Source organism: Pollicipes pollicipes, unplaced genomic scaffold, assembly GCF_011947565.3.
Source record: "Pollicipes pollicipes isolate AB1234 unplaced genomic scaffold, Ppol_2.1 Scaffold_7262;HRSCAF=8765_pilon_pilon_pilon, whole genome shotgun sequence".
Classification (NCBI taxonomy): Eukaryota; Metazoa; Arthropoda; class Thecostraca; order Pollicipedomorpha; family Pollicipedidae; genus Pollicipes; species Pollicipes pollicipes.
In genome coordinates, this window is record NW_023597055.1 from 14,853,238 (window position 1) to 14,880,761 (window position 27,524).

At 50.7% G+C, this 27,524-nt stretch overlaps 2 protein-coding genes and 1 non-coding gene across 7 annotated transcripts; 2 read left to right on the forward strand and 1 right to left on the reverse strand.

The window, feature by feature from the left end:
- The first annotated feature begins 758 nt into the window (after nt 1-758).
- On the forward strand, nt 759-8,907 carry LOC119113921 (uncharacterized). 5 transcript variants are annotated; one of them, XM_037238146.1, is made up of 9 exons: nt 759-899; nt 1,087-1,169; nt 2,146-2,235; nt 2,813-2,997; nt 3,341-3,455; nt 5,411-5,525; nt 6,133-6,282; nt 7,038-7,265; nt 7,945-8,907. In XM_037238146.1, the coding sequence occupies exons 2-9, from the start codon at nt 1,094-1,096 to the stop codon at nt 7,985-7,987; spliced, it is 1,002 nt and encodes a 333-aa protein (XP_037094041.1). In that variant the 5' UTR covers nt 759-899; nt 1,087-1,093; the 3' UTR covers nt 7,988-8,907. The 5 variants fall into 5 exon arrangements, with proteins under 5 accessions (XP_037094041.1, XP_037094044.1, XP_037094042.1 ...); XM_037238149.1 differs by having other exon boundaries at nt 771-796; XM_037238147.1 differs by having other exon boundaries at nt 772-851.
- A 6,935-nt stretch (nt 8,908-15,842) lies between these two features.
- Nucleotides 15,843-15,914, reverse strand: TRNAA-UGC (transfer RNA alanine (anticodon UGC)). The gene has a single exon. It is a non-coding gene; the product is annotated as a tRNA-Ala (tRNA).
- An 861-nt stretch (nt 15,915-16,775) lies between these two features.
- LOC119113479 (zinc finger protein 2-like) lies at nt 16,776-20,372 on the forward strand. The gene is made up of 4 exons (XM_037237788.1): nt 16,776-16,966; nt 17,518-17,648; nt 19,007-19,758; nt 19,803-20,372. The coding sequence occupies exons 1-4, from the start codon at nt 16,881-16,883 to the stop codon at nt 20,370-20,372; spliced, it is 1,539 nt and encodes a 512-aa protein (XP_037093683.1). The 5' UTR covers nt 16,776-16,880.
- The last annotated feature ends 7,152 nt before the right edge of the window (nt 20,373-27,524 follow it).

Consider the following 27,524-nt stretch of genomic DNA (forward strand, 5'->3'; position numbering starts at 1 on the left):
AAATATGTTATTTATGTGTTTTAAGGAGTTTGACACCGTTAATATCAATGGCCTATAGGGTCACTCAGCCAGATTAATGGGGACTGGTCTACTACTCTCTGGTGTAGAAAATCGGATAGATAAATAGGCGTCCTACAAACATGAATTTTGGGATGATCGATTACTTTCCCGGTGGACACGATTTTTTTTAAAACGATTTAATCCAAGCCATTTGAATCGATGGATTTCTGGGATCAGAGCTCACCCTAAGCACTGCTTGTAGCGGAAGCCCCGGCCCCTACCACCCGATCGTGCAATTCCATGTAAACGACAGAATTTGATGGCGACAGCTTAACGTGTCGCAACGCTCGGTATGATCCTCCTGCCCTCTGACGTCATTCAACCTTGATCGCGACCGCTGCTACCAGTCGCACGCCATATCTGTCAAGAGCAAACAGCGAGTGCCTAAAACGACTCGAACTCACCCCGCGAAGAGCGGCTGAATCGGAAGGCAGGCACCCTAACCAACTGAGCAGTCGGGAAGAACAAAGATGGCTGATTTTCTGCGCATTGCTTTCTTTGGATCAGGCAGAGATCTCAGGAAATGATTCTCTCGTTAGGGAAATGTTTCGCCTGTTTCGCCCGCCTTTAGACCTCGCAGAGGAGTTGTTGACCCGTAAAGGGAATTTTCTACGTTTTCCTGCCAAATCTAGGCGAAGTTGAATCTGGGCTGAACGTGGTCCAACTTCTGCTGCACGAACTTCTACCGATTCGTTCGATTCCACGTGAAGCCTGGGAATGCCTATGCTGATGCTGTGTAACAGCAGGGCAATAGTGTAAAGGAGTAGCGTCACAGGCAGAGTTACTACGTTGTCAGTTGTGATCTGTAACCAAACAGGGCAGTAGAACACTGCGGCGGGGTAGCTGTCTGCATGCATGAGCTAGGAGCTATATCTGTAGTCTATATTGGTTGTCTACAAGATATGGGATGAACCTCAGTTGCAATGCTTGTCGATGTTTATTTCATATTTGTTGCGGTGTTCTCATATTGGATGTTTGCCGGAGCATAACTTCTTGACAAGAACTCACTATCTTCTATTTTCACAGGCCCATCATGAACTGCAGTACGAGAAGCATCCTGAAATTAAGCTACAACCTGGGCAGGGCCAGTCACATACTTCCCAGGAATGGTAAGGGTTTGTCTTGACCAATCTGACATTCACACAGCACATGGAAACTGGATACCAATGAAAATTACATGACATGTTCTGACATGACATAAAATTCATCACAATTTTGTAATGCAAAACATCATGTGATGTTATGAAGAGCCCTTTGTTGCTGCTTTATGACAAACAGCCCCAGATGGTGGTGATGTATGCTATCAATGCGGGGCTAGTTATGTGCTGGCAAGCAGCAAACTACCTCAGAACTAATGCATATGCTGGAGGTCATTTCATGTAAAATGTGTCCAGAAATGGAGACAATTTCCATAAACTGTAATTTTGCAAGATATGGGAGTAATTAAGTGCCTGAAAACATATGCAGTCTACAAACCTAGCAGGACTGTGATGTTGGTGGTTTGTGCTGGGTGGGATATGGATGAGATCATTGGGGTTGTCTCATTCCTGCCTCAAGAAGGGCAGCAAGCAGCTCTGTTTGGAGCAGGTTTAACTTTGGACTTATCCTGCCCTAAAATTAAATTTTCATCTGGTTTGGGGCACTGTATCGCACAAGCCCGTGCAAAAGTGTTGATTTATGTGGATGATCAAAGGAAGATGGGGGCAGGATTGTATATTTGCCAAATACATGTGGGCCGAGCTGTAGAAATAGCTGAACATACCCAACACTACTTCACCAGTCACTTTCTCCTGGAATCTGACCCGCACTCCTAAAGCTGATGTGGCCAGAGCACTCCTCTCTCCCCAACTGAATAGGAAACTATGCCCCTGCCCAAGCGCATGGTAACATGATTTCCTTCAATGACCATCAAGTCTGTTTTGGGAAGGTCAAACTTGATTTTTTTATGTTAAAGGGACCTTATGGTCTATGAATTGTAATGGTAAAGGCCAAGCTCAGTTCCATATCAAATGGATGTTATGAATAACATTGTTCACATGGTTACTTGCTTTTATTTTGTCAGCTCTCATGTGCTGTTAATTCCAGAGCTGCGGAGACAGTCAACTGCGCCATCTGCTGCAGAGGATGAGAAAAAGCTGCAGTTTCTGGGTGTGATGCGGGAAGTGCCTGCTCCGGGTGTGTTTTCATCGAAGGAGGCAGACCAGTAATGTCATGACATTCAGATCAAGAAACAGTGTCACAGCATCCTTTACATCTTCAGGAGAGTAATGACATATAACATGGTATTATTTGTGCATGTTTTAAGTGAGATCTATTTGGTGTGGGCACTGATGTCCTCTAACAACACAGTAATGCCATCAGCAAGCTCTGACAAGCTTGTGATAATTCCATCCACAAGCTATGGTTGTCATGTTCAAGCTATGTTCAGGCCTATTCTGAGCTGACTGCAGCATGGCATACAGTCAGAACTCTGGCTGTGATGATGTGATCTAATGATAATGATCTAAGGCTACATGTTCCCATGTTACATGCTCATGTACATTGATTTGACCAGCATGCATGTCATCATGAAGCCTTTTGTGTTTTGCCTTTGCAGCACCACAAATATAAGATTATGTGTTCTAAGGCAAGGGCTTGGTTGTAGATTTTTGGGCCGGTGTAGGGATCCCTTGCCTGCTCGCCACGACTCGGTGGCCTGCTCCGCGGCGCACGCCGAGCGCCGGCAGTGACGTCACTCCCGGCTTGGCCGCAGTGGTGGTGGTGACGGCGGCCGCCCCGGGCCCGGCCGGGCCGCGGCGCGGCTTCACCTGCACCAGCTTCACCAGCGTGTCGGCGCACCCGCCGCTGGTCAGCGTCTGCCTGCGCCAGCCCAGCCGCTTCCTGCGCCTGGTGCTGGCCACTGGCCGGTTCAACGTGCACGTGCTGGCCGAGGCGCAGGTGCGTTTATACCACCCTTAGCATGACCCAGCTGATGAGCACAAGATGATCATTGCATTTGGACACCATATATATTCTGATATGCATCCAGAATGATGTATATGTATCATTATAGCCATGCATGATTTTGATGCTGTAAGAAACTGCCTAGGCCCCCAGTTCCAGCACAGCTGGTTGAAATGCCATCTCAAAAGCAACATCTGATCCCCTCTCCAGCAGAGGTGGCACAGGGGGCCATGCCGGGACCAGTGACAGACGCGCGGACTCCGACGACTCGTTGTTGACTTGGGCTCCGAGTCAGTGGCGGTACCTCACCCCCCGCCCCCCTCGCCCCCGCCCCCAGGTCAGCCAGAGCATGCACTTCGCACGGCCGCCGGAGGCCGACGAGGACCAGTTCGACGGCATCTCGCACACCGTCGACGAGCACGGCGTGCCGCTGCTTCCGGACGTGGCCGCAGGTACGCCGGCGGCAGCACGGTCGCAGGGCCGCACAGCGGCGGTCGCGGCTCTCTGGCTGGCTCAGAACGGTGGGGCTGGTGTAGGCACGGCGTCGATGCGTCGGCGGCGGGTGCACGGAGCGTTGTACCCGTGCGGGAGGAGGTAGCTGCGCCACTGCGGGACGGCAGCGCGTATGTCAGTGCAGGCACCCTGGTGACGGCGGCAATCTGGCGGTACCGGTGCAGGGACGCGTCGGCGGCACAGATGGAGGGGTTAGAACGGCGATGCGGGAGCAGAAACACAGGCGACGGTGCCGGCACAGGGGCACTGGTGGCTGTGCTGGTGCTAGTGTACTTGCAGTTGCGCCTCTACGGAGACACAGACGGTTGTACCGGCACAGGGTCACGGACGTGTACACCGGTACGGACGCGGGAGCCTGCCCCAGCACAAAGTATTGCCAACCATTCCAGCTTAGAGTCATTAGAGTCAATAAATCAATAAGATGCGTGACCAGAATAGGGGCGAGGAGAGGGCGTAACGACCTATTGCTTAGAGCATTTGTGTTTGTGTGTGAGGGGGGGGGACATCTCTCGTTACGCTAGAGCCCCTGAACACCATTAGAACCGCCGCGGCCGCTACATAGAAGTGTACGTGATAAGGTGCATGGCGTTCTCTTACATAAAGCTGGGGTGGAATATAAACCGAGGCGTCGGTGTCACAGCACAGATGCACCCACTGTGGTGCTCATTCAGGGACGGGGACACCAGCGCCGCCCCCGCGACAAGGCGGCAATGCCAGTACAGGAGCGCGGGTGACTGTACTGATACCGTCGGGGCGCGCGGAAGGCATCGGTGCTGGTGCAGTGCAGGGACAGGGCAGGGACAGGTGCGAAGTGGCCGGGGGCGCTACGGCGAGTACTCTGTCGCAGACGCACGGCCGCCGGTCCGGTTTGTGATTTAAACTTCGCGGAACGTAGTGCTAGCGCGGCGGCGAACAAGCTGCAGCCCCCCCCCTCCCCACCCCCCTCCCCGCATCCCGCACGCTGTGTATACTGGAGGCGGAAGCTGTTGAGCTGGGGTTGAACCGGAAATGGCTGCAGCCTGCGCGGTGCCACCGTCTCCGTTCCGTTCCATTGTCCCCATTCCGCTGCGCTGTATCCGTTCCGACCGGCCGTCTCCATTCCGTTGCACCGTCTTTCTTCCGTTGCGCCGTCTTCGTTCCGTTGCACCGTCTCCGTTCCGTTCCATTGTCCCCATTCCGCTGCGCTGTATCCGTTCCGACCGGCCGTCTCCATTCCGTTGCACCGTCTTTCTTCCGTTGCACCGTCTTCGTTCCGTTGCACCGTCTCCGTTCCGTTGCACTGTCTCCGTTCCGCAGCACCGTCTTCGTTCCGTTGCACCGTCTCCGTTCCGCTGCTCCGTCTCCGTTCCGTTCCATTGTCCCCATTCCGCTGCCCTGTATCCGTTCTGATCGGCCGTCTCCGTTCCACTGCACCGTCTTTGTTCCGTTGCACCGTCTCCGTTCCATTGCACCGTCTCCGTTCCGTTGCACCGTCTTCGTTCCGCCGCTCCGTCTCCGTTCCGTTCCATTGTCCCCGTTCCGCTGCGCTGTCTCCGTTCCGTCGGCCTCCTCTGCCCGTGAGCCGCAGCCGCCGGGCCACAGGCTAGCGTCGCTGTTGCAGCGTCGGAGGCTGTTGGGGCGCGGATGCTGAACCTGGGGAATGTTAGTCCTCCTAAACCGTCCAGGGTGTTTCTGTTTGTGGGGCCACTCGTGCTTGGATCAATGCGGCTTACGCTGCTGCTTACGTTTTGTCTCGCTCATGTGTGGAGGTGTGGTGCCGGAAAATATGTGACGCATTCAGAACGAAAGCGTTGCTGTTTGTGATCGAATGTCGCATGCTGACCTATCCAAGGTCAGATGCGAAGACAAATGCCCGTTCCGCAGCGTGAGAAATGTGCGCATTGCTTGACCCTAGGTATTCGGTGTTCCGTCTTCAAGTCGGATGTGGTCGGCGACCATGCTGTCATCTATGGCCAAGTCTTGGAATCAACAGTTGCTAAGGACTGCCACCCCATGGTGTTCTACAAGCGGTAAGATGACGTGGGTTTGGAATCGTGTCCTTAGTGTGAGGTTAATTCGCGTGTGTAATGCGATATGGGTTTCCACGCCAGTACAGAAAAGCCTCCCGGGGTGGCAGCTATCCTGTAAGGCACCAACGAACGGGGCGCAGGGTTCGTGGGCACGTTCAGTGTTATGTATTGGTGTATGCCCTGATCTTGATGATTTGTGATGTGTTCGAGGAACGCGTCTTGTATATGTTGTGGGAGCTTCACAACGTACGTCTCGCTCTCCTGGAGCACATCCGAGCGTGGTTACCAGCGCCAAGTCCGGGCAATTCCTTGCAGCACCCCGTCGCTTCGATTATCGCACAGCGGAAGGGACATCCCGGGCCGCCGCTTGATATCAGCTACGTCCTGAGACTGACGTGATGCGCATTGGCCGATAGCCATGCTACACGCAACACGCTCACTTACGCACGCATGCACGCGCCCACCCACTCACGCGCGCACGCACGCACGTACGCACAGGCACGCAGACGTGTGGCGGGGGCGCGCGCCGAATACGAGAGCGGTTGTCGGCTGAGAAGCAGCCCCGGACGTGCGGGGGTCACGGACCGCTGGCCGGGACACTCCGCAGGTCGTACCACAGCCTGGCGGACGCGGCGTTCATGTCGGCGTTCGAGCACCAGACGCTGCCGTTCGAGGACTGGACGCACGAGGCGCACGTGCGCATGGCCTGGAATTACCTGAGCAGTCACCCGCTGGAGGAGGCGGAGCGCCTGATCAAGTGAGCGCGGCGTGATGGCTGGTCCCGCCTGGGCGGCGTGCTGTGTCGAGTGGCTTGGGGTACTGCGTTGGTCTGGCGTGGCTCTTCGGCGGTCAGGGTTGTAGCTGCTAACGTCGGCGATGACTCCCTGTTAACGTAGCCTAGACCCTTCTGCTCTTGTAATGGCTCCTATCACCTTCGACGACTGTTGTGACGCGGGACGAATTCCTGCTAGTCACTTCGGGTTAGCGTTATTGCATCGGTTACACCCGGGCAATGCGTTGCGGTTTTATTCTGCAGGCCCGGCGGGGGCCGCGTGAGAGTGAGCGTAGTGCGTCACGGGCTTGGCGGAGCAGTGGTGCAGGCATCAGGGGACCAAGTCAGGGGCCGGGCCTGTACTCTAAAGCATGCCGGTTCTGAAGATCACTGCAGTCCGCCAACGGGGGCGTGGGCTCCTTCACCCGTGTTACGTCGTCTGGGTGCTTAAAGCCTCTAAAGCCTCTGACTGCCGTGCATTGTGCGGACCGCCAGTCCCGCCTTTGACTCCGCTGACAGACTGCGGGTTCCGGTATCTTAAACGTAGTCTGGCTGCGGCGTTTTACCATGGCTGTGATTGTGACCGGCACTGCAGCGAATGCTGTCATTTGTGTCGTCCGTCCGGCGCTTGCTTCAACGTTGGCCAACTCCAGGGTCTTGGTTCCTCCCGTGGCGTGGCCTGTGTGTTCGCCCCGCACCGCAACCTTGCGCCGCCTACCCCCGCCCCGTCTCGCCCCCAGACAGGGCATCCAGCGGTACAACGCGGTGAACAAGACGCGCGTATCACGCGGCTACCACGAGACGGTGACGTGCTGCTTCGTGCGGCTGGTGGCGGCGGCGCTGCGGGCGGCGCCACCGGCTGCCACGTTCGAGCAGTTCCGGCGTCAGCACGCGCACCTGCTGCACCCGGCCGTGCTCGGCCGCCACTACTCGGCCGCGCTGCTGGACACGGACGAGGCTAAGCACAGGTGGGCGTCGGCTGGAGGGCTGCGATGTGGATGGGGAGAGAGGCGGGAGGGGAAGGGGTATGCTAATTCTGATGAAGAATTAGACCAAGGACCAAGGAGAAGTTCGGCCAATGCCTATATTGCGCCTTGGTCGAACCACTTCCCCTCGATATATCGAACAATTCAAGGATGATTTTTGAACGTGAATGCAATGGTTCACTAAACTTAAATGGTTGATTTCATTTGTATAAGATAAGTTGTGTAGTAAAACTTTAAAGAACTTCACAGGGGTACCATTTTTATGAAGTATCATCGTATGGGCTGAGGTGATTTGTTTTAGGACCAAAGCCTGCTCCGATTCTGTTGTTCAAGGCTATTCATATCTCTTTGAAATGGAGAGGCTCATATTCGTGGTGACGTGATTGCATTGTGCGGGACAATACCGCGCATTGGTAGAGCGCATTGATCAGGCGACATACTCTCGGCAAGCATACACATTGCCCATCGATCAAGCGACACTCCTTATGAGGCGATGGTTGTTGGGGGCCATTTCCAACCCAAGTTTGGAGATCTTCCGCAATAGTTGACCCGCTCGTGCGTCCCGACTTCGCGCTCCACGGCTCAGCCGCGTTGCCGGCGACTCAGAGATGACTCGCCGGGCCGCTGACTCCGCGCGCTCACCAGCCTGCTGCCGTTGCAGGTTCGTGGCGCCGGACCTGGCGCCGCTGCCGGAGGTCAGCTGACGCCGCCAGCGGCGCCGCCCGGCCGTCCGGGCCACCCGCCCGCACCTCGGGCGCTAGCTGGTCCGTAGATGTGATAGAGGGGTGGCTGTGGCGTCCGCAGAAACCAGCGCCCTGTGCTGCTCGTCTGTCGGTGACGTCACCGACATGCTGACGCATGTCGGTGACGGAGATAACATTGTCTTTTGCAAAGTGCGTCCATGTGTCTGGAAATGGTGAGCAGTTTTGACCTGGCATCTTCAAAAGGTGCAAGCGCTTGCCCGTCGCCGAGTGCACAGAGCGTAACCGGGCGTCCCACACCGCCACCTTATGACGGCTGCTGGCGGCTCCGTGCGGGGGCAGGCCCGCGCAGGAGCCTGCCGTGGCGCAGTCGGCTGGTTCGCCCGGCCGCGCGCCATGTCCCGCTCCTCCCGCCCTCTTCAGTCCGAGGCGCAGTCTGGCTGGTCGGCGCTCCGACGCAGCGCCTTGTGCTGTGTGGACGCTGTTTCAGCTGCGCCAAGCTCGCTGCTGTGCGCCGCTGTGCGCCGCTCCGGCGTCGGCGGCGAGCGAGGGAGTGCTTGGTGCGGTGTGCCGCGCGCGCTGTTACGACGTGGGCAGGCGGGCTGCGGCTGTTGTTACACGTATCCCGGACCTCAGCGGGCGTTGATCAGCTGACGCATGACGTTTGTTCCATGCTCTGTTGCCCCCGCTGTCGCGTAGCGCCTAGAGATTGGTGCTCGGCAGAGCTGTTAAGTTTCTGTTGCTGTGTAACCCTCGCCGACGTCATCTTCTGCCCCGACACGCGGTGTGGTGTGAGTTGGCGTTTGGCCAAGAGCCTCAGGTGTTACAATGTCCCTTTCAATTTGCTCACCAGCGCCCGGCTCCAGCAAAGACTTCGGGAGTCTCGTCGACGAGCTGTCCGCTCGAAGTTTGTGAAAGACAGAGCGATGGGGTGAAGGGCATACGATCGAGCCGCAATATATTTCAGCTGTTAACTGTTTGTGTTTCATGTTCTTTGTTGCTCGTAAGCCAAGGTCCACTGGTTATTGATGCTACAGTACGTGACTGCAATTGTCTATGAAGGGGAACGTGCTCATGCCAGTGGCATGACTTAAATGATTATAGATTATACATGAAGGATAACGTTTATTTATTGGCGCCCGCGCTCATTATCACTGGGACTAAAAGCGTCCCAAAACCAAGCAAGATATGGGTTGAACACAGTGTTGTTTATGTGCCACAGTCCACTCACGGACTTATGCTTTCCGACTGTTATGTTGCAATGTTCGTGGATGGACTGAATGCCAGCCTTGGATAGGAATTAATACAATAAATAATTCAGCCGGTGGCGAGGGAATCTTGCGTGGGGCAATCTTTTACATAATGGGCTCATAATGCATTCCAGCTAGACCAACTCAACTCTGGGGGTATAGATTACAACAAAGAATCAGCGGGATGAAAAGGATCCCCAGCTCTCAAAAAAGATAGTTTTCTTGAAGCGACTTGAATTACACCGAACGAGAAGTTCAATTTTGGATAATGGTTAGCTACTTCATGACACTGCTTCGTTCCCCCGAAACCTGAATTGCTGTCTGGGCAGGGTTGTGCACGCAACTACTCCATTCGACATTGATACTCGCAGTGATATTGCATAAGACTGCAATCATCGCGAAAAGAGGCAAAGACGGCGAACGCGTGGGAACAGCAGGAATCCGAGCTGGAGCCTCTCGAGCGCAAAGCAAACAGCAGATGTGCCCGAGACGGTGGGCTGCGATGCTCACGAGCTACGATCACCGTCTGTTGCCCCGTGTAATCCAGTGTGGGATTTCTGGTCGGCGGTTCTGGACTGTGGAGTCAAGATTTCCCAGATACAAATGGTAAAGGGTAGAAATTTAGACATTGGTTGCTATGGAAACTATGAAAATGACGTTCACACAATGCAGTTTTAGCTGTGTTGTAACATGAAACAATATATCAATTATCGGATCAGGATACTGTAGTACTTCAAATCAAGAGTACGCAATCTGATAGTAAGACGGTGAAGTGTTTTATGGATGGATTAAACCCCGCAAAAGCTCTTTGTCAATCAACGGTATCGCCCCAGCATGTGAAATAGTCTGTGTAATTTGTCACGTGCCATTTGCTGTCGTGACCCGGCAACTGACCTCGCCTGTGCTCGTCTTCCTTCGTACGTGCGACGCCTAGTCTGAACCGAACCGACGAACTGATCGACTTAAGATCGCTTCTAGTGTATCCAGACCAACGTCATTACTACCAGGACTTTACGCGTGACCAGCAAGTGATACATGGGTGCAAATAAAACTCATGAAATGAGCTCACTACCAACTTTTAGATTTATGGGGTTTATGACACGTTGCACTTTGTTTATCCTTGATTTATATAGCCAATCGCCTTTGAATTTATTCTCCAAAGGTTACAGATATAACTGGCTCCAGATGTCAATTGGGGCTCTTCCAAAATTTTGTCAGTGGCACAAAGAAATAATCCTGGCCGCACCTGCTGCGCACAAATTACGCGCACCTGCTGCTGCCTGTTAAATTGGTCTTTCCGAATCGGCGCTGGAGCAGTCTCGCCAGCATTAAGTGAGACTCTCTCTGGGGGGGGGGGGGGGGGGGGGGACCAAACAAAATGGATGCCTTAATCGAACAGCTGTGTTTGTAATGGAAGCTGAAATCCTTTACCGGAATTTTCGAATGCACAAAGTCACAATCTTCCAGATTCATTATTATTTTCCCGGGCCGCCGTATTCTGGCCACCACTTTATGCGTAGGAACACCACCGCTAGCTTTTAGCTGTCCAGGGGTGACTTGACAAAATGGTCATGTCTTACGATGTGATATTTACATAACCGAATGATATTACCTCCGCAATAATATCGTTCCTGCAAGATTTCCTCTTCGGTCTATCAGAAGCTTTCTCGTGTGCCGGCCGCTGCCGCTAATGCTGGCCACTAAAGGCCACACTCGCCACTCTAAAAAAGCCGCCCTGCCCACATCCTTCATCGCTCCAGTTGGCTCAAGTAGCTGCGATTGATATCGATCGTCGATCGCAGCTCGAACCTGCACCGTCTGCGTGTGTGTGTGTGTGTGTGTGTGTGTGTGTGTGTGTGTGTGTGTGTGTGTGTGTGTATGTGTGTGTGTGTGTGTGTGTGTGTGTGTGTGTGTGTGTGTGTGTGTGTGCGTGCGTGCGTGCGTGCGTGCGTGCGTGCGTGCGTGCGTGCGTGCGTGCGTGCGTGCGTGCGTGCGTGTGTGTGTGTGTGTGTGTGTGTGTGTGTGTGTGTGTGTGTGTGTGTGTGTGTGTGTGTGTGTGTGTGTGTGTGTGTGTGTGTGTGTGTGTGTGTGTGTGTCTCAGACATGGGCAGAGTCGTCGGTTTTCCGGACGAGTTGTTCTTATACCAACTTGCTCACCTAATGTTGATGGTAATGTCGAAATGTCGCATGTTGTAGTCACGCGCTTAACATTCAGCCAATTCAGGAGGGTTAAAGCGTCAGTCAAGACAAGACGATTATCAAACTTTCAATTCAAGGTCAAACTTAGTAGGCTCACACATGATGGTAATCAATGCCGTGACCGAACAGAATGTGACGTTTAGACTAGCATGGCGGGCGCAAGTGAGTCGAAAATATGCCTTGGTGACCGAACAAAATAAAGGAAAAACATTTGCACGCAAAATGTTAAGATATTTGCAACCCAACAACACAGTTTGCATTCCAACACGCATAACGCCTCGAGAAACAAGACGCAAGTGTCCAGGAAAACTGAATGAGTATCAGCCCCAAGAACAATACTAGCGGCACCCATAAACCAGGCATTGGTACTAGTGACGCCACCTAGGTGAGCGTTGCGACAACTGTGCAAAATGACTTGCATTTCAAAACCAAAGCACTAAGATTTAAAAGCACACCTGGCGCACGTGAGACCACACGTTTTGTCTAACGCTGAAAGCGTTTCAGCCGCCTGTACCCTCTCAATCCGCCCAAAGGCTGCCTTTGAAAAAGACTCTTTCCTATGGGCGTACAAAGTTGTGGCTTGTCCAAGCGCGCGCGTGACGTCACAGCGGTGTTGCCAGATAAACTTTGAGGGGCCCCGGAAGGGCGTACCCGATTTTTTTTCAGGTTTTTTGAAAGAGCAAGCCACAGTTTTTACATAACACTAAAATTCAGGGGATTAAACAAAGAGCGGTTGCCAGCCACAAACGAATTCAAGCAAATAGACATCACCCATCACGCTTCATTCGAACATACAAGCGAGCTGAAGTAAACAGGCACCACAAATCGCGCATCAACTATGCATGCAAACGATCTCAATTAAACAGGCATCGCACATCACGCGCCAGGCATCACTTACACATGGAAACGATATTAAGCTAGCACATATCGCACATAGAGGCACATATCACCTTCGCACATTTGGCTATGATGAGCCCTGTATATTAAGATTTGGTCGCCGACCTTTATAAGAATAGATTCATTTATTTTCTGGTCTGGGTGGTTCTGTGCTCTGTAGATGACTTTGAGCTCTAAAAGGGACATAGGGTCCATACTTTCCTCGATTTCAGCCTGAGCGTGATTTGCCAAAAATGGTCACCGAAAGGAGTATTCCTTGTTTTGTTTTCAGCGTCTCACAGGTATTCATGATATCTCAAACAAATAGGACGCATGGACTCCCCGACATAGACCATGTCCCTCCCACATTTTCACACAGTTTACACTTGGTTTCGTAATCACGTTTTTTTTTGCTTGCAAACCCCTTAAAACCCAGGACTGCATAAATAGCATCTGTTGGTATCCGGACACTTAGGCTTCGAGATGAAAGATTTCACCAGAGACTTTTTAACCTTCTGGTCGTTTTTCCAAGCTATGCGTACGCGCAGTTTTGATTTTTTAACGATGTAACGTTAATTTAACAAGGCATGTTCACGTATGTCCGGGCATTGTACCTTACCTACCTTAGATAGATACCGTATCTTGTTAATGGCTGGCAATCGCTGTTTGTGTAATCTCCTGAATGTTCGTATCCTGTAAAAAATGCGGCATGCTCTTTCGAAAAAAGAATACAAAATGGAGTAGGATAATCGGCACGCAATTTTGAATTCACTTCTGCTATTGTTTCGAGAAAGGCATGTTGCCAAAATATTAACCTAACTATATATCTGTTCCCCTGGTTTTTCCGATGAAAAAGGCGAATACTACTGTCATATTTATGCGACTAATGTTCATCGCTAATGCACTGGACAACTTACGTAATGTCGAGGGATCGATGAACAAATTCGAAACCAGAAGCGGATGAGCGTGTCGTTCTGGGAACTGATAGGCGGATATCAGTGCTAAAAAATGCACTCGGCTTTAACCGCTGGGTTTAGTTGAAGTTTTTTCTCCGGGCTTCTGCGTTATGTTTATTACTCCGCGTGTAGGGAAACCGTTGTTAGCGCAGATTTGCAAGAATGCGGCGTCCTGTTCGAAATTCTCGTACTTGTGAGCAAGAGGAACAGCTTTCCCGCAACGATAATATGGTGGGAAAACTGCAGGTTGGGAGTGTAAGCCTAATGTCGGCAGATATGACCTTTTTTGTTCAACTCACGCCTTTACTACACAGAGCTAACGGCGGGCGGCAGCACGTGAAGTGATAACCATAACTCATTGGCTCGAGAAAAATACCTACGTATAGATACTTGCATATATATATATATATATATATATATATATATATATATATATATACATGCCTAGGTATTTTTCCCGAGCCGCCGAGTTACGGTCATCACTTAACGTGCTGCCGGCCGCCGTTAGCTCTGCGTAATAAAAGCGTGAGTTGAACAAAAAAGTTCATGTCTGCCGACGCGAAATTTACATTCTCGACCTATGGTTCCACCACCATAATATCATTACGGGAAAGTTGCTCCTCTCGCTCACAAGTACGAGCAATTCGAATTCGACGCCGTATTCTTGCAAATCTCCGCTCTGATCCGAACGTCAGCATCAAATGTTACTTTGCCGGGGATTGACCGAACAAATCGAAACCAAACTCGGACGAGTATGCTGTACTGCCAGCCTGATACCACCGATAACGAATGCACACATTTGAAATCGATGACATTAAATCTGAGCATTTTCCCATGCGGCTGTATTGTGGCAATCACTGCACATGCAGGCAAAACGCCGCTAGGTCTGCGCTGTGAAGCGGTAATTAAAAAAAAACTTGTTATGTCTACTGATGCAAGTGCTTTCAGTGCCGGCCGATAGTACTTCAACGCTGACATCGTTACGGCAAGGGGGACCTTCCGCGCACAAGTAAAAGGATTTAAATTTCAGCGACGCATCATTTCAAATCACTCCTCAACTTGGTCCGCCGGCATTGAAAGAGACGCTGTCGGGAATCGACTGAAAGCAAACCGAAACATTTATCTGATTGGTGTGTTGTAATGGAAGCCGATAGCCTGCACCAGTTCTATCGAATTTACCAAGGAACAATCCCCCAGATTAACTGTAGGTATTTTCCCCAGCCCGCCCGTATTATGGCCGCCACTCTTTTTGCAGGCAGACCGCCATTAGCTCTGCGCCGTCAAGGGCTAATAGGAACAAGAAAGGTCATGTTGGCGGATGCGAGATTTACGGTGTCGCGACCGGTAATGGCTTCCATTTATATAAGCTTTTACCTCCCGTGCACAAGAGAACATATTTTTAGTTGAGCGCCATATCTGCTCAAATCACCGCTCTATTATGTGATACGCTGCTAGGGGACCTACCGAATGGAAAAAGGAACAAAAGTAGGACGAGTGTGTTGTACTGGCAGCTGATATCTCTACACCAGTTCTGTCGAATGCGCCATGTCGCTATCTTCCATTTCGACTCTACTTATTTCCCCGAACGGCGTATTATGGCTCCATCTGCAGACAGCTCGCCGTTAGCTCGGCGTTGTTAAAAGGTGATTTGACCAAAAAAGTAATGTCGGCCAATGCGAGATTTACATCGCTGCCTGACAGCGTCCCCACCGCAACAATGTTACGGCAAGGTTGCACCTTTCGTGAACAAGCAGAACCATCTCAGATTAGACGCTTGTATCCTTGCGAATCAGTGCTCCAGCTGGACAGCCAGCTTAAGTGAAACGCTATATGTAGTCGACAGAAAAAGTAGAAACCAAATTTGGATGAGTGGGTTTTAATGACAGCTGGCAGTCCGAAGCCAGTGCCAAGGAAGGCGCACAGTCGCAATTATTGAGTTTTAAAATCAGTATTTTTTCCCGGATCATGGTAGTATAGCCATCACTGGATGCGCAGGCCGACAGACGTCAACTCTCCACTGCCAGGGGGTAACTTAAAACGCGTCAACAGCTAAAAAAAAACAACAAAAAAACAAAAACAAAACGTTCCGAGCCGGGCTGATCTGTACTTTGTGTACGACGGGTCATGATAGCCTGCACACATGGGCTCACGCTTTTGCCACTGGGTTCGCCTGTGTTCTACGGTAACGCAAGTTAGTCTCGGGTTGCCGCAACGGCGTGTCGCATACACCTGGACCTGATTCCAACCCGTTTCTACAGCTCTCGCAATTTGAAAAATTACCTTTCTACGTTAATTGCATCTGGGAGACTTTGTTTACATAATGTGGCGGGAAACTCATCTGATCTCGGCTTATGGGAATCGCTCGTAATTATCTCGTAATGAGAGTCGATTTGACTGCTTAGACGGAAAAGGTAAAAATTTGTTTGTCAGAATTTTAGTTCACTTCCTTGCTGGGAAGTTGCACTGAAGAAAATGACGGATGTGGAGGTAAGGTAAGGTAAGAGGAATGAATACTTAATAGTACTCGAATTAGTCACCAAAACAAGGACTAATTCCAAAAGTGCGGAAGGAAAACTGTGGAGATGCCGGGGATCGAACCCGGGGCCTTTCACATGCAAAGCGAACGCGCTACCACTGCGCTACATCCCCAGCTGTGCGGAGCGGGTGCCATAGTAAATGCAGCCAAACCCGTAGATTCGGGACAGGTGACATAGTAAATACAGCCAAACCCGTGAATAAAGCCAAACTCAAAAAGTCATTTTTTTGTACAATAAATCACAATGCTTAATGAAATATCTTGAGACGAATATTGGAATCACCGGAATACTACTATTACGTTCTTTTGACATACATGCAAGTTATCAATTGTGCACGCTGCTATTTTGGTATGCAAACAGCCCGTAAGTTTCTGAAAGACTACCAACTTCAGAGTAGTATATCGCCTTGAGTATATCCATGGTTTTAGTTCCTACTGGCTGTCTCGTATTTCCAGATGGAGCGAAAACTGCGAAGATGATTCGATAGCGGTGTTTTTGCAAATTTTCCGGAAGGGTGTGTGACGCAGTTTCTCGGGTGGTTTTATTATTGTGCTGCTCGGAATCGTACCTCTTGTGCAGGAATTCCAACCATTTTTCTCATCGGCCATTCAACTTTCTGTTAAATTTCACTGGATAGTTTCTGGATAGATGAAGTGGTCATGTTAAACTGTGAAGCGTATCAACGGTTGCATCGCAGCCCCTACTTTATTTTTGATACGATTTTAGTTTCAACGAGTTGTGAGCTTAGTGCATAAGACCAATTCAAGTGCTTAGAAAGTCATTTTTAAGGAATCGGGATGTCTCGAGTTTGGTTGTAGGCAACATTATCCGCTATCATTTGTGGCCAAAAATCAGGTGTGTAATTTTAGCACAATGTTTTTGGGCTCAGTTTTGAAGTAAGTAAGCATGAGGTTCAGCTCACTGATATCTGGGTTTCAGCATTTGGTGCAGTGGATGGATTTTCAATGCAGACTGACTATGACAGTGGTTCTCTTTTTTCTTGTTATGAAATGTATGTTTTCACTGGCAGCTGGTGTTAAGAACACTAGCACCATCTTTGAATTCTACCCTTGTCCCAATGGAGGCACGGTTGGAGGCAGCCTGCAGCACTCCACTTGACATGCCATCCAGCATCCCGGGATTCTTGAATGGGGACATCAGAATGTGAGTGTGTGAGATGCCTGGGACAAGCTATATGATTAAAGGCAAAGGAAATATCTATGCAAGCTGTATCCTAAATTTTTATTCATATATGCCATGATTTATTTTGATAAATTTGATATCTGCATATGTGCTGTGATTGTTGGAAGATACTTGTTAATTACTTACTGCTTCTACCTGTTCTTGTTCATTCCAATGCAGATCAAATCAAATTACTTGGCTCTTGTACAACTTGCAATGCTTCCTGGCAGGAATGGGTGTGAAACTAGCATTGAGTTTGGCCTCCTGTCATTGTCTTGGCTTCACACTCAGCTTTAAAGCCAGATGCCTGGCTATTACCCCATATCTGCCACCCAGAGTTGTTCAATATGTCATGCTTTTTAATTTGCCTCTGAAAATGTTTGATATAAAGTCAGTAACACATGCGAGATGGTTTGCAGTGCTCCTTAATGTCCTATTTGCCTGACTCAGGTTGTCAGCAGAAGTTGAATGTGTTAGCTTAAGCTGATAGCTTAATTTGAGGAAGCAATTTGATCACTTATATCACATTACAGACCTGAACAGACACAGAAGGACTCCAAACTGCTGGGCGCTGGCAGTGCAGATTGTCATGCCAAGAAGCTGCATATCACTTGGCAGGTGTCCAAGAACATTTCCCCAGCACTGACTGGAGCATCTACCTCTGGTGTGTATGCTTAAAAGACTGAATAGCTTGGTTGCTATTTTTTAGTATTTTTTAGTTAGTAGTTTAGTTTAGTTTTTTAGTTAGGTTAATGGGGCTGGCCTCAGTCACAGAGTGCAGAGGAGAAGGGTATAACACCATTCTTTACCAATAAGAGGGTCATCTAAGGCCGCTGCTGCTCACATCCCACATTGACCAAGGCCTTGACCTGTTAATCTTCACCAGGGCTCAATTCTGGAAACTGGAACCAGAGGAGGGTTTCAGAACCAGCCAGCGCTGAGCGTATGAAGGAGGGGCCGGGTCTTTGTCATAGTGACAAATGGGAATGATGCCTCATGGGTCAGGTGTCTGAGAAGGTGTGCTATTTTGTGGAATGGATGATTGACACCAAATTGAGTAACAACCACAGTGCACATGTTCCTTTTTGTGAATGTTCAATGTAAGCATTAATCTGTGCAAACATTTTTTTACACAGTGATTTAATGCTGCTAATGCCAATGGCTCCTTTCAAGCTGCAAATCATAACAGTTCTGGCAACAACCTCTTCGACTGCTGTTTGCCTGCCCCCGAGAACAAACTTGTATGCCTCATGTATCCCCGCGTGCTGGCCGGATACGGACCACTCCTGGGCTCCAGCATTGGGGCGGTGCTTTGCCTGACACCAGAAGAAGTAACTACTCACCGTCTGTGGAAACAGTCAAATCTTCGAAGAAAATTAAGTGATACCCAAGGCTGCTTTTAGCACGCACTTATTACCCTCCTACTCGAGATGTTACATCAGGGGGTCTCTTAAGAGACCACCTCGGTTGCCATGGTTACGTGGTGTACCTGTGCACCGACAGGTGCCCCTGACGCCTGTGCGATCAGGCAGTTATGCCTGACTGATGCCTGTGAAGTAAGGCAGTTACGAGCGACGAATCTTAGTAGTCTCCCGTCCGCCCATAATCTGTGAAAAACTGGTCATGGTGACACATCCGTTGTACGCACGCTAGATGAAGGGAAACAAAATGAGTATGAGAAAATTTGTGTGGTCGCACCGATCCTCAATAGTTGTGCGCGCCCAACGGCCGACGCGCGGCACAGCGCACACGATCTTTTAAGTGTTAGCTATTTTCAAATGTTTTTTGTTTTGTTGATTTGCTCGAAAGCTTTCCGATTCGATTTTGGGTGGATGTGGTATAGTTGTGGAATAATCTGTGTGCTCATTACTGGCGTGATTTACGCTTCTTTGTTAGCGCAGTCACGTTTTAGAAGAAATTGAAAAACAAAAACGTAAGATAAGCAAACACAAAACAAACAACAACATAAGAAGTGGTTTCCGGTCCGAGCCGCAGACCAACCCATGCACGTTTTTATTCCAGGTTCTGCGCCCCTGCGCTACAGCCATTGCAACTACGGCGGCCCGAAGCGGCCCTGTCCGTTTCGTTACTTCGGACCGCTGCACCAGCCGCTGGGCAAGAACGGCCACGACCACGGCTTATCGCCCCAGCCGCCTCGCGAGGCCAACGTGAAGAGGCTCTGCCTGGCGGGCACCGGGCAGATGACGTCGGCTTTTCAGGAGAGCGCGAGGTCATGCAAGCAGCAGGACGGTGATGACGTCAGCGATTATTCCGGGGCGCCCACGCTGCACCGGCAGCACGGGTGCGACGTGTGCCTGAGGACCTTCTGGCGCGCCAGCGACCTGATGCTGCACGTGCGCCAGCACGCGGAGGGCAGGTCGTGCGCGTGCGATACCTGCGGCAGGACCTTCGCGCGCCAAGCCGACCTGACGCTCCACCTCCGGACGCACGAGCTCGAGAGGCCGTTCGCGTGCGAGGTGTGTGGGAAGGCGTTCACGGCGCAGAGCAAGCTGAACTTCCACGCGCGGATCCACACCGGCGAGAAGCCGTTCGAGTGTGACACGTGCGGCAAGGCGTTCTCCCGGCAGACGGCTCTGAAGGACCACCTCCGAACGCACACGCGCGAGAGACCGTACCCGTGCGAAGTGTGCGGCAAGGCGTTCCTGCGGCAGTCGCATCTGACCGCTCATCTCCGGACGCACACCGGCGAGAGGGCGTACCGCTGCGACGTGTGCGGCAAGGCGTTCGTGCGGCAGTCTCACATGAAGGTGCACGTGCGAAACGCACACGGACGAGAGGTCCTACGCGTGCGACTTTGTGCGACAAGGCGTACTGGCGGCAGTCGCACTTGGACGTCCACCTTCGGACCCACAGCGACGGCAACGGGCGGGCGTACGCGTGCGAGGTCTGTGGCAAGGCGTTCCCCTCGCAGAGCAAGCTGAATCTGCACGCCCGCACCCACACTGGTGAGAGACCGTTCGTCTGTGGTATTTGCGGCAAGGCGTTTGTGTCCAGGAGCAAGCTCAATGTCCACTCTCGGATCCACACGGGAGTCCGGCCGTACCCGTGCTTTGTGTGCGGCAAGGCGTTTAAGTACCAGCGAAATCTCAAGATGCACCTTCGCATCCACACTGGAGAAAAGCAGTTTGAGTGCGATTACTGTGACAAATCGTTTTCTCGGCACAGTGCTCTGAAGGTCCACCTTCAGACTCATACGGGCGAGAGGCCTTATTCGTGTGAGACATGCAGCAAAGCATTTTGGCGGCAATCGCACCTGAAGTCCCACCAGCGAACCCACACGGGTGAAAAGCCGTACTCGTGCGAAACCTGCGGCGCGTCATTTGCCTATCGGAGAGGTCTGAACGCTCATGCTTTAACACACGCTTAGTGGAGCCTACGCCCTTTCATGGCTTGCGCGGCGGCACGCTGGAGATGTGACGCGGGCGCTCCTGCCCCCCCCCCCCGCCCCACGGGTGGGCGTGCTCCTCGTGCGGACTGAGCGCTCACTGCCCCACATTCCACCGGCCGTGGGGCAAACCGCGCCCCGGGCGTGTGATGCTTGCCGAGCAGGGCTACCAGCTGAGCGGCGCTTTAGTCGCGGCAGTGGCGGTGGGTTGCGTTGTCTTGGACGCGTGCATGGCTGGCTGGTTTCCCTGAAGGAAATGGTCGCTGTTGTCGCTGGGGCTCATACATTGTGCGACGATGCGTGTATCGCAGTGCGCCCGGCATCGCGGTCGAAGCGGGCGCCAGCCGTGTTTATCTATTGTGACCGTGATCAGTATTAAGCCTGTCGTCGGCTGTCGTGCTGCTGCGGCCGTTACGTTCTGTGATCTGCAGTCCAGGCTTGGAAAGCGGCGGTGTCTCATGGTCCACACCAATAACCAGATGTTGGGAGATGTTTCTCGTCTGTGTATCCATATTCCGCAGCCGATATAACCATGTGTATCCATATTCAGCAGCCGAACGTGAGCTGGAGTTGAGAGTGCCGAGAAAAGTTGTGGCGAAGCTGCCGATACGAGCATATTTCAACGATGAGATGCTAAAATTTCGTTTCGTGCGTACTTTCGATGAGCGTTGGTGTCGCTACCACCTGTCATACAATAGTTCCCACACAATGACACCGGCATTTGCGCCGGTTAGATGCTCCGCTTTCAGGTAAGGGTGGGAAATCAATTCCCCTTGTGATTTCGAGAGCTAGGAGCTATAGGCGACCGATTCACTGGGTAAGTAGATGTTTATGCGAACTCCCTCGTCTCACATTTGAGGTGCCCAGTCCGTAGCTTTTGGGCCAATCAAGGTTAAACTCCAGGTCGGTGACCGAAGGGTCCCCAGGTGCCCTCACACGACCAGCGTTAGCCTAGACGTCAATAATGTTACGAGATCTTGCGCCTTATTTGACCTATGGAAGGTAAACATCACCGGAACCTGGGGGTTATTTTGGCATTCGAATTTACAATCAGTGCCAAGTACTGCTCTGGGTGGTATGCTCCTCAAAGGAAGGAAATGTCTAGGTCAGTCTAGAGCAGTAGCCCCTTGACCCTCACGGAGCCGAAATGTTAAATGCTTTGTCGTGATCTCGAACGTTGGTATGAGCATTAAAACTTCCTGATGAAACCTGTTGTCCAGTAACAAAGCGGCATGGTTTTCACCTTGATCTTGCCTCCATACTTATGTAACGTCAAGGAACTAGTGATGATAATTTCTACTATCTTATGGCCTAGCATACCATCTAAAAGTTCTATGATTTCGTTTATCACTACGCTGTCGCAACCCATTGAGCGATTCCCGAAAAATTAAGTACGTAGTAGCCATGGCCAGACTCTGCCCCACCCCCACATGTCAGCAAACTTAGAAAAGTATGTCTAATTTTGCATGCTAAACGGTTGGCTATTCAGTTGCCTACATCTAAACCAAATTTAGCGCTGCAGGGCCGCACCGTTTGGAAGTAAGTTTTTAAGCACCTTAGGACATCGACCCGCCAGCCGAGCACGTGTTAACTGAAATCTGATGAGGAATGCGCGCTAGATAAGACAACGCGGGTGTGACATGATAAGCAAATGAAGTCAACCAGATATATTGATGGAAGTGGAAAATGGACCATTTGCACACAAAGTTGGGTGGTTTACATTGCAGCTTGGGACATTCTGACGGCGAAACCACTTTTGCGCCAAAGTTTGTCATCAGTTGGGCCAAAGCGGCCTGCGTTTGGTGCGGCTGTCACAGTATTGATGCACGCATATCTACCAGACTGCAGAAGTAATGGAGCGAGCTGTAGTGTTGTGAACCTCAGCATTGTTGGCACGGCGTCATGGGTCGGCTGTTGTGCGTCAGGCTCCACGGGGCTCGTGGAGTCGGGAGAGCGGGGGTCGTGCTGTGTCTGCTGGTTGCGTTCAACAGACTGCCATATATTCAGTTTTACGCGGGGAACGCTTGCCAGTACACGCCGGGGGAGCTGCTCATGGATTGACCGTATCGTCCCGAGCCGCCGCCGTCAGCGCCGCGTCAGGGGTCAGCGAGGTCAGCACAGGACCACGCCCATGAACGCAGAACACATCACCTAGCCTCTGTCACAACAAACGAAACAAAAGCACATCGTTCAGGACAACCTGAGAGGGACACTGCGTCGCCCACTGTGTCGGTCCCCCCCCTGATGCGGCAGGCTCTGTGGCCGGAACAGCTGACACCAGATCGACGCAGGGGCCATCGTTGACTCAAAGGGATCCATTGGCACACGAGCCCCAGTTCGGGTTATTTGGGTATAGCCCACCTGAAGTTCGGCGGGAGTACCCCGTCGGTACTTGAACTCAGACAAACTGAGGAGCATTCCGTCGTCTCTTTGTGGTCCCTTTCATCCGATTATTCAGAGTTGGTGGCGTCTGGCCGACGTAGATGCACGCATTGTCCCTTGGGGCCCCAACCGGTGCAACAGGCCCCCTGGCTTGGCATTTGAGGGCTCGTTATGCATGCTGAACAACGCTCCTGACGATCTATTTATGTCGACAGTTGATAGCAAGTGGCCCTAAAACAATCGCAATCATGCCTTCGGTGACAGCTTCGTGTGACAACTGTAAGGTCTTGAATGAAATACGCTGTACAGATAAGAGAAAGTGAAGGGCATTAGCGCAGCTACGTGGCATGGACATCACCATTACAGCAACAGGGGGGGGGTGGGGGGAAGGACAGCGGTGGGCTAGACTATGGAGGACGGAGTATTTAAAAAGCAGAGGACTTGACGGTTGGGCAAATCCATCTGCATCCATATGGAACGAGTAACAGGTTGGGCAGATGCTTCAATAACTACTGCCCATTGTCGCTGCTTACGTCTTTTTTGTCACGTTTTTGTCCATTCATACTACTTTTCTACTGATCAGTGCAAAATAGCGTGTGTGGGCGTGAATTTTCCTGAAACATTTCGGTCATTTGGAATCGAACCACAGGAATAGCGTAGAAGGGTGGATAAGGGCTTCACCCAGCAGATCACGAGTCGGCAGCGTTTTGGGGATGATTTTTGGCACAGCCCCGCGGAAAGCGCGTGGATGGAGTAAGGATATCTACCCGCGAAAGCTTTCAGATTTGTTCTGACATGCGTTGCACGGTGTTTTTCACAGCTCTTGGGGGCAACATTGCGTTTCGAGCCGAATGACATTTTCCGACTTTTCGCACCAGCCCCGCAGATCCCATCACGGGAAAAAGGAACGCACATATTTGTGCCCCCCCTACGACTGTACTCCAGCCAACCTGGCGGCCGTCACGCGAAGTGCGGTATGGGCAGGGCGGCACTCGAACGCTTCGCGCGGCCCGCCTCCTCGCTCCACCCTCGCGGTTTTCATGAACGGGACTCTCCAGTGGGACGGAATGCGTTGTCGTTGCAAAAGTGCCTGCCTTCCTTACCACTGACATCCATGTTATGAAAAAGTTGACCTCCCGATCGTCATGCCCAGGCAGCGGTGGCTGGGCTGCTCAGAGTACCCCAAATTTCGACGCATTCCCGACGTTCATTAAGTTTCCGTGTGGTTGCCGCGTGGTGCGATCAGGCAGAGGTCAGGGTCGCAGCAACGAGCGCCACATGCCAGAGGCGAGGGTGGGACAGTACAGAGATCAGTGGGTAATAGATTCCACTAACATTCAAGACTTTCGTGGACTGCCTGCATGATGACTTTTACTGTGTTCGGAAAGAAAGGAAAGGAAAGGAAAGAAAGAAAATTTTCGGAAGCATTTGAGGATCCGCATTACGCGTGCTTCGAAACCAAAAACGTTGTTCTAGGTTTTCTGATTTCGGAGCGGCGGCAGTTTTAGTTGAAGACTACACGGAGATCTACGGCCTGAGCGGGCGGGGCGGGCGGCAAACAGACAATACGCACAACTCGCGCGGCAGGCCGACATTGTTACGTGAACGGAATCGAGCCATATGTCGTAAATGTATGTTAAAAACACATTAAGTATACGCCATTGTACCAAGAAATAAGTGAAACGCCTATTTGAGATTTGCTTCACCTCAGAGTAGGGACTCGCGGTATGGTGATGCAAAGCTGAAAAGTGCGGTTTTCCAGAAAATGAGACATTTGACCCTGCCATAGAGGGTCAATTAGCTATCTAACATCATAAAGCAAGTGCCAATGGCGAGCTCCCATTGACACCAATTCAGTGGTGTTTTCTGCTAAGCTTTACCCTTATTAACTTGAAAACGACATGGGGGTCGCCTTCTCACACCAGAACTCGCCGTCAACGTGAGTGGGTTGTTCATCACCAGCTTATGCTTCATGCAGACTAGAACGTGCTCCGTCAAGTTCAGCGCACCGTTTTCATACACATTCTTAAACGTCTATGATAGCCGTCACACGCTACATGGGCTACTTCCATCTACTTCGGCTTGAGGCTTGTGTTAGTCTGTCGCCCCTCTCTTATTCTTGTGTTTTCTGTCGTCTGAGTCACAGCTGTTACGCAACGCTCCCCATTTTTGTATTTTAACTGTCAGTTCTATAAAAGTACGGTTATATAGCTATCGCTCTTTATTCCCACAAGTGACTGAGGCCAACCACACTGATTCATTTCACCGCCTGACCTCGGAGACATCAGCAGCCGCTGCCTAATGACATTGATGGCCACCGGACACCGGCTGCAGCCAGTGCACCAGGTGGCGACCACCAGTGCGCCACAATGGGCGCGCGCGAGTCTAGCTCGCCTTTTTGAAGCACAGATTCCTCGATGCCAATTATTATCCGCTTTTAAAAAGATCGGCTGATGGGACGAAAAACTAACTATATTTTTAGTGTAGAGATGATGACCTAAAATCATCGCTATTGCGGAAGCCTCAAAAACGACAAAAGTTTTTATCTATTCGGCCGCCGTCATAGGCAGCGCAACCAATCTTTAATATCGGGAGGGAGGGGGCGGGGAGAGGATAAGATAAAACTCCCTCACAAGGACACTTGAAAAAAAAATAAACGATAAGGAAGAATGCGTTCAACGCATCGCATTTTCGTGAATAATCATAGCTATGCAAATCTCTCCTGTGCCTTGCCGTACAACACAGTCTGGAATAAAATGACGAAAAAATGAGATGCCTGCAAAGAGAAAGCACGACGGCGAGTCAAATGTTCTGTTCACTTTGGTCAATACTGAAGCCCTCTCAGGTCATAACCGGTCCGAATGAGCCGGGATCGAAATGGAGAAGGAAAAAGATAAGTTTAGCTTCATTTGAGGAGCGGGAAGGACATTTTTATATAAACGTATCAAACACATATGACACATGACAAGATACCTTTCTTAATTTCGCCAAATCAGTGCATGGTTAAATAAGTTATGGGGAGTTTTGCGTCGTCCATTGTTTGGAGTTTTGCGTTGTCTGTTACCTCGACAAACGACCTAACTTGCTCAGAACATAAAATTGGCACATGAGGTGACAAAAATGAACGAAGAGATCCCCAAAATTTTGTTCGATGTCGTTCACTATTTTGTCGTTAAGCTCGGTAAACATTGATGGAGACGAGTTGGCGTTCTCACGGTCAGGCCCTGCTTAGACTCCGTGGAAATTTTAAATGGAGATGTAGCCGCATCCAGGTCGCTCCAAAGAAAACCTGTTCATAGAGATAATACTAGTGTTTGAAATTCAAGTTACTAGATGGGGTTTCCAAATCTACTAGAGCTGCAAGCTTATAAAAAAGTTTCCTGCAAGGTCGTCAAATTCGGCAAGCATTAGTCAAGAGAATATTTGATAAAGATTCTTGCCTTATTTGCCTGTTACAACTAATTTGTCTTCTAAACCTGCCGTCAAGGTTCGAGAGATGGCGGTGCGCTTAACACGTTATAACTACCAACCCAGACCATGCGGAAACACCTTTCGCACCCGGGAAAGTCTAGCGCATTTAAGTGCATGCACTACCTCACGTTTTTCATAATTTCAGTTAGTAATTTCAGTAACCGATTTCACGTGTCTATTCTTAAAATCTTTAATACCCACAGCTTTTCAGGCAGATGGTGATCTTCTCTTATCCCAAACAAATAACAACGAACTGCATAAACTAAATTCGCTTGGATAATCTTTTGGTGTAAGCCTCAGTGCTGTTGCACTTTTGCAGTAAAATCTGGCAAGTGTGATTTACCTTAATTAAGGTATTAAAATTAGAATCTGGGTCTATGAATGCAGATGCATACAGATGATATCTAATTCCTGCAAGGAGATTGCTGGGACAGGGAACCGTCCCATCGTATCCAAACGTATAGGGAAAGGAACCCCCGTCTGCCCCCTCCCCGGTAGCACTGCCCTTGGCCGTCGCTTTGACGTCTGGTTGGTTTGACTTGACCATCGCCATGATGCTATAATGCGCAAAAAACTGCAACAAAAGACTGTTCTTATGTGCATGTGCAGGCAACCGCTGCAATATGGCATGATGTGTCCGACTGTGCCGTAGTCTTGCCCGGATTTTTTTGCACGGGGCATATAAGGTGCAGCGTAATGCAATTAAAATTCTCAAGTGTCCTGCCACCTTCGGACAGTGCCACCTGGCGGTGCCATCTGACGCTGCCACGCTGCCACCTTTGAGAAATACTGCAAACACGTCCTGTGTCTGAAAAGCTCGCGAAATCAGTGCTTATCACAGGAACATTGTCATGCTTTATTTACTAGCATCATGGGACTGTGGCAGGGCTGACTCCCGTAAATGTCGGCCCCTCGCCCGCGTAAATTATGCACCTGCGACCTTCATAAATGAAACATGATTGCTTTTGTGTGCCACATGCGTGAGCTATGCATAAGGAGGCTGTAGCAACAAGTCGTGGCATTGCCAGCCAGTGGCCGGAGGTCTCGAGGAACATACTGCCGTAACATATTTTACGCATACCGCGTCTTGTGGAAGCAACAAAACATGCCATTACATTTGTATCAATGCTACTATAGACTTCAATTTAGGCTTACCGTCGTTCGCAAACTTAAACTTGAGGTGTAAACGATTATACTACCTATTCAATCGTGCAATCATACCTAAACTGCATTTTTCATGAAGGTTGACTGGGCTTCCTGCGATGCGTCATTTGTGTACTG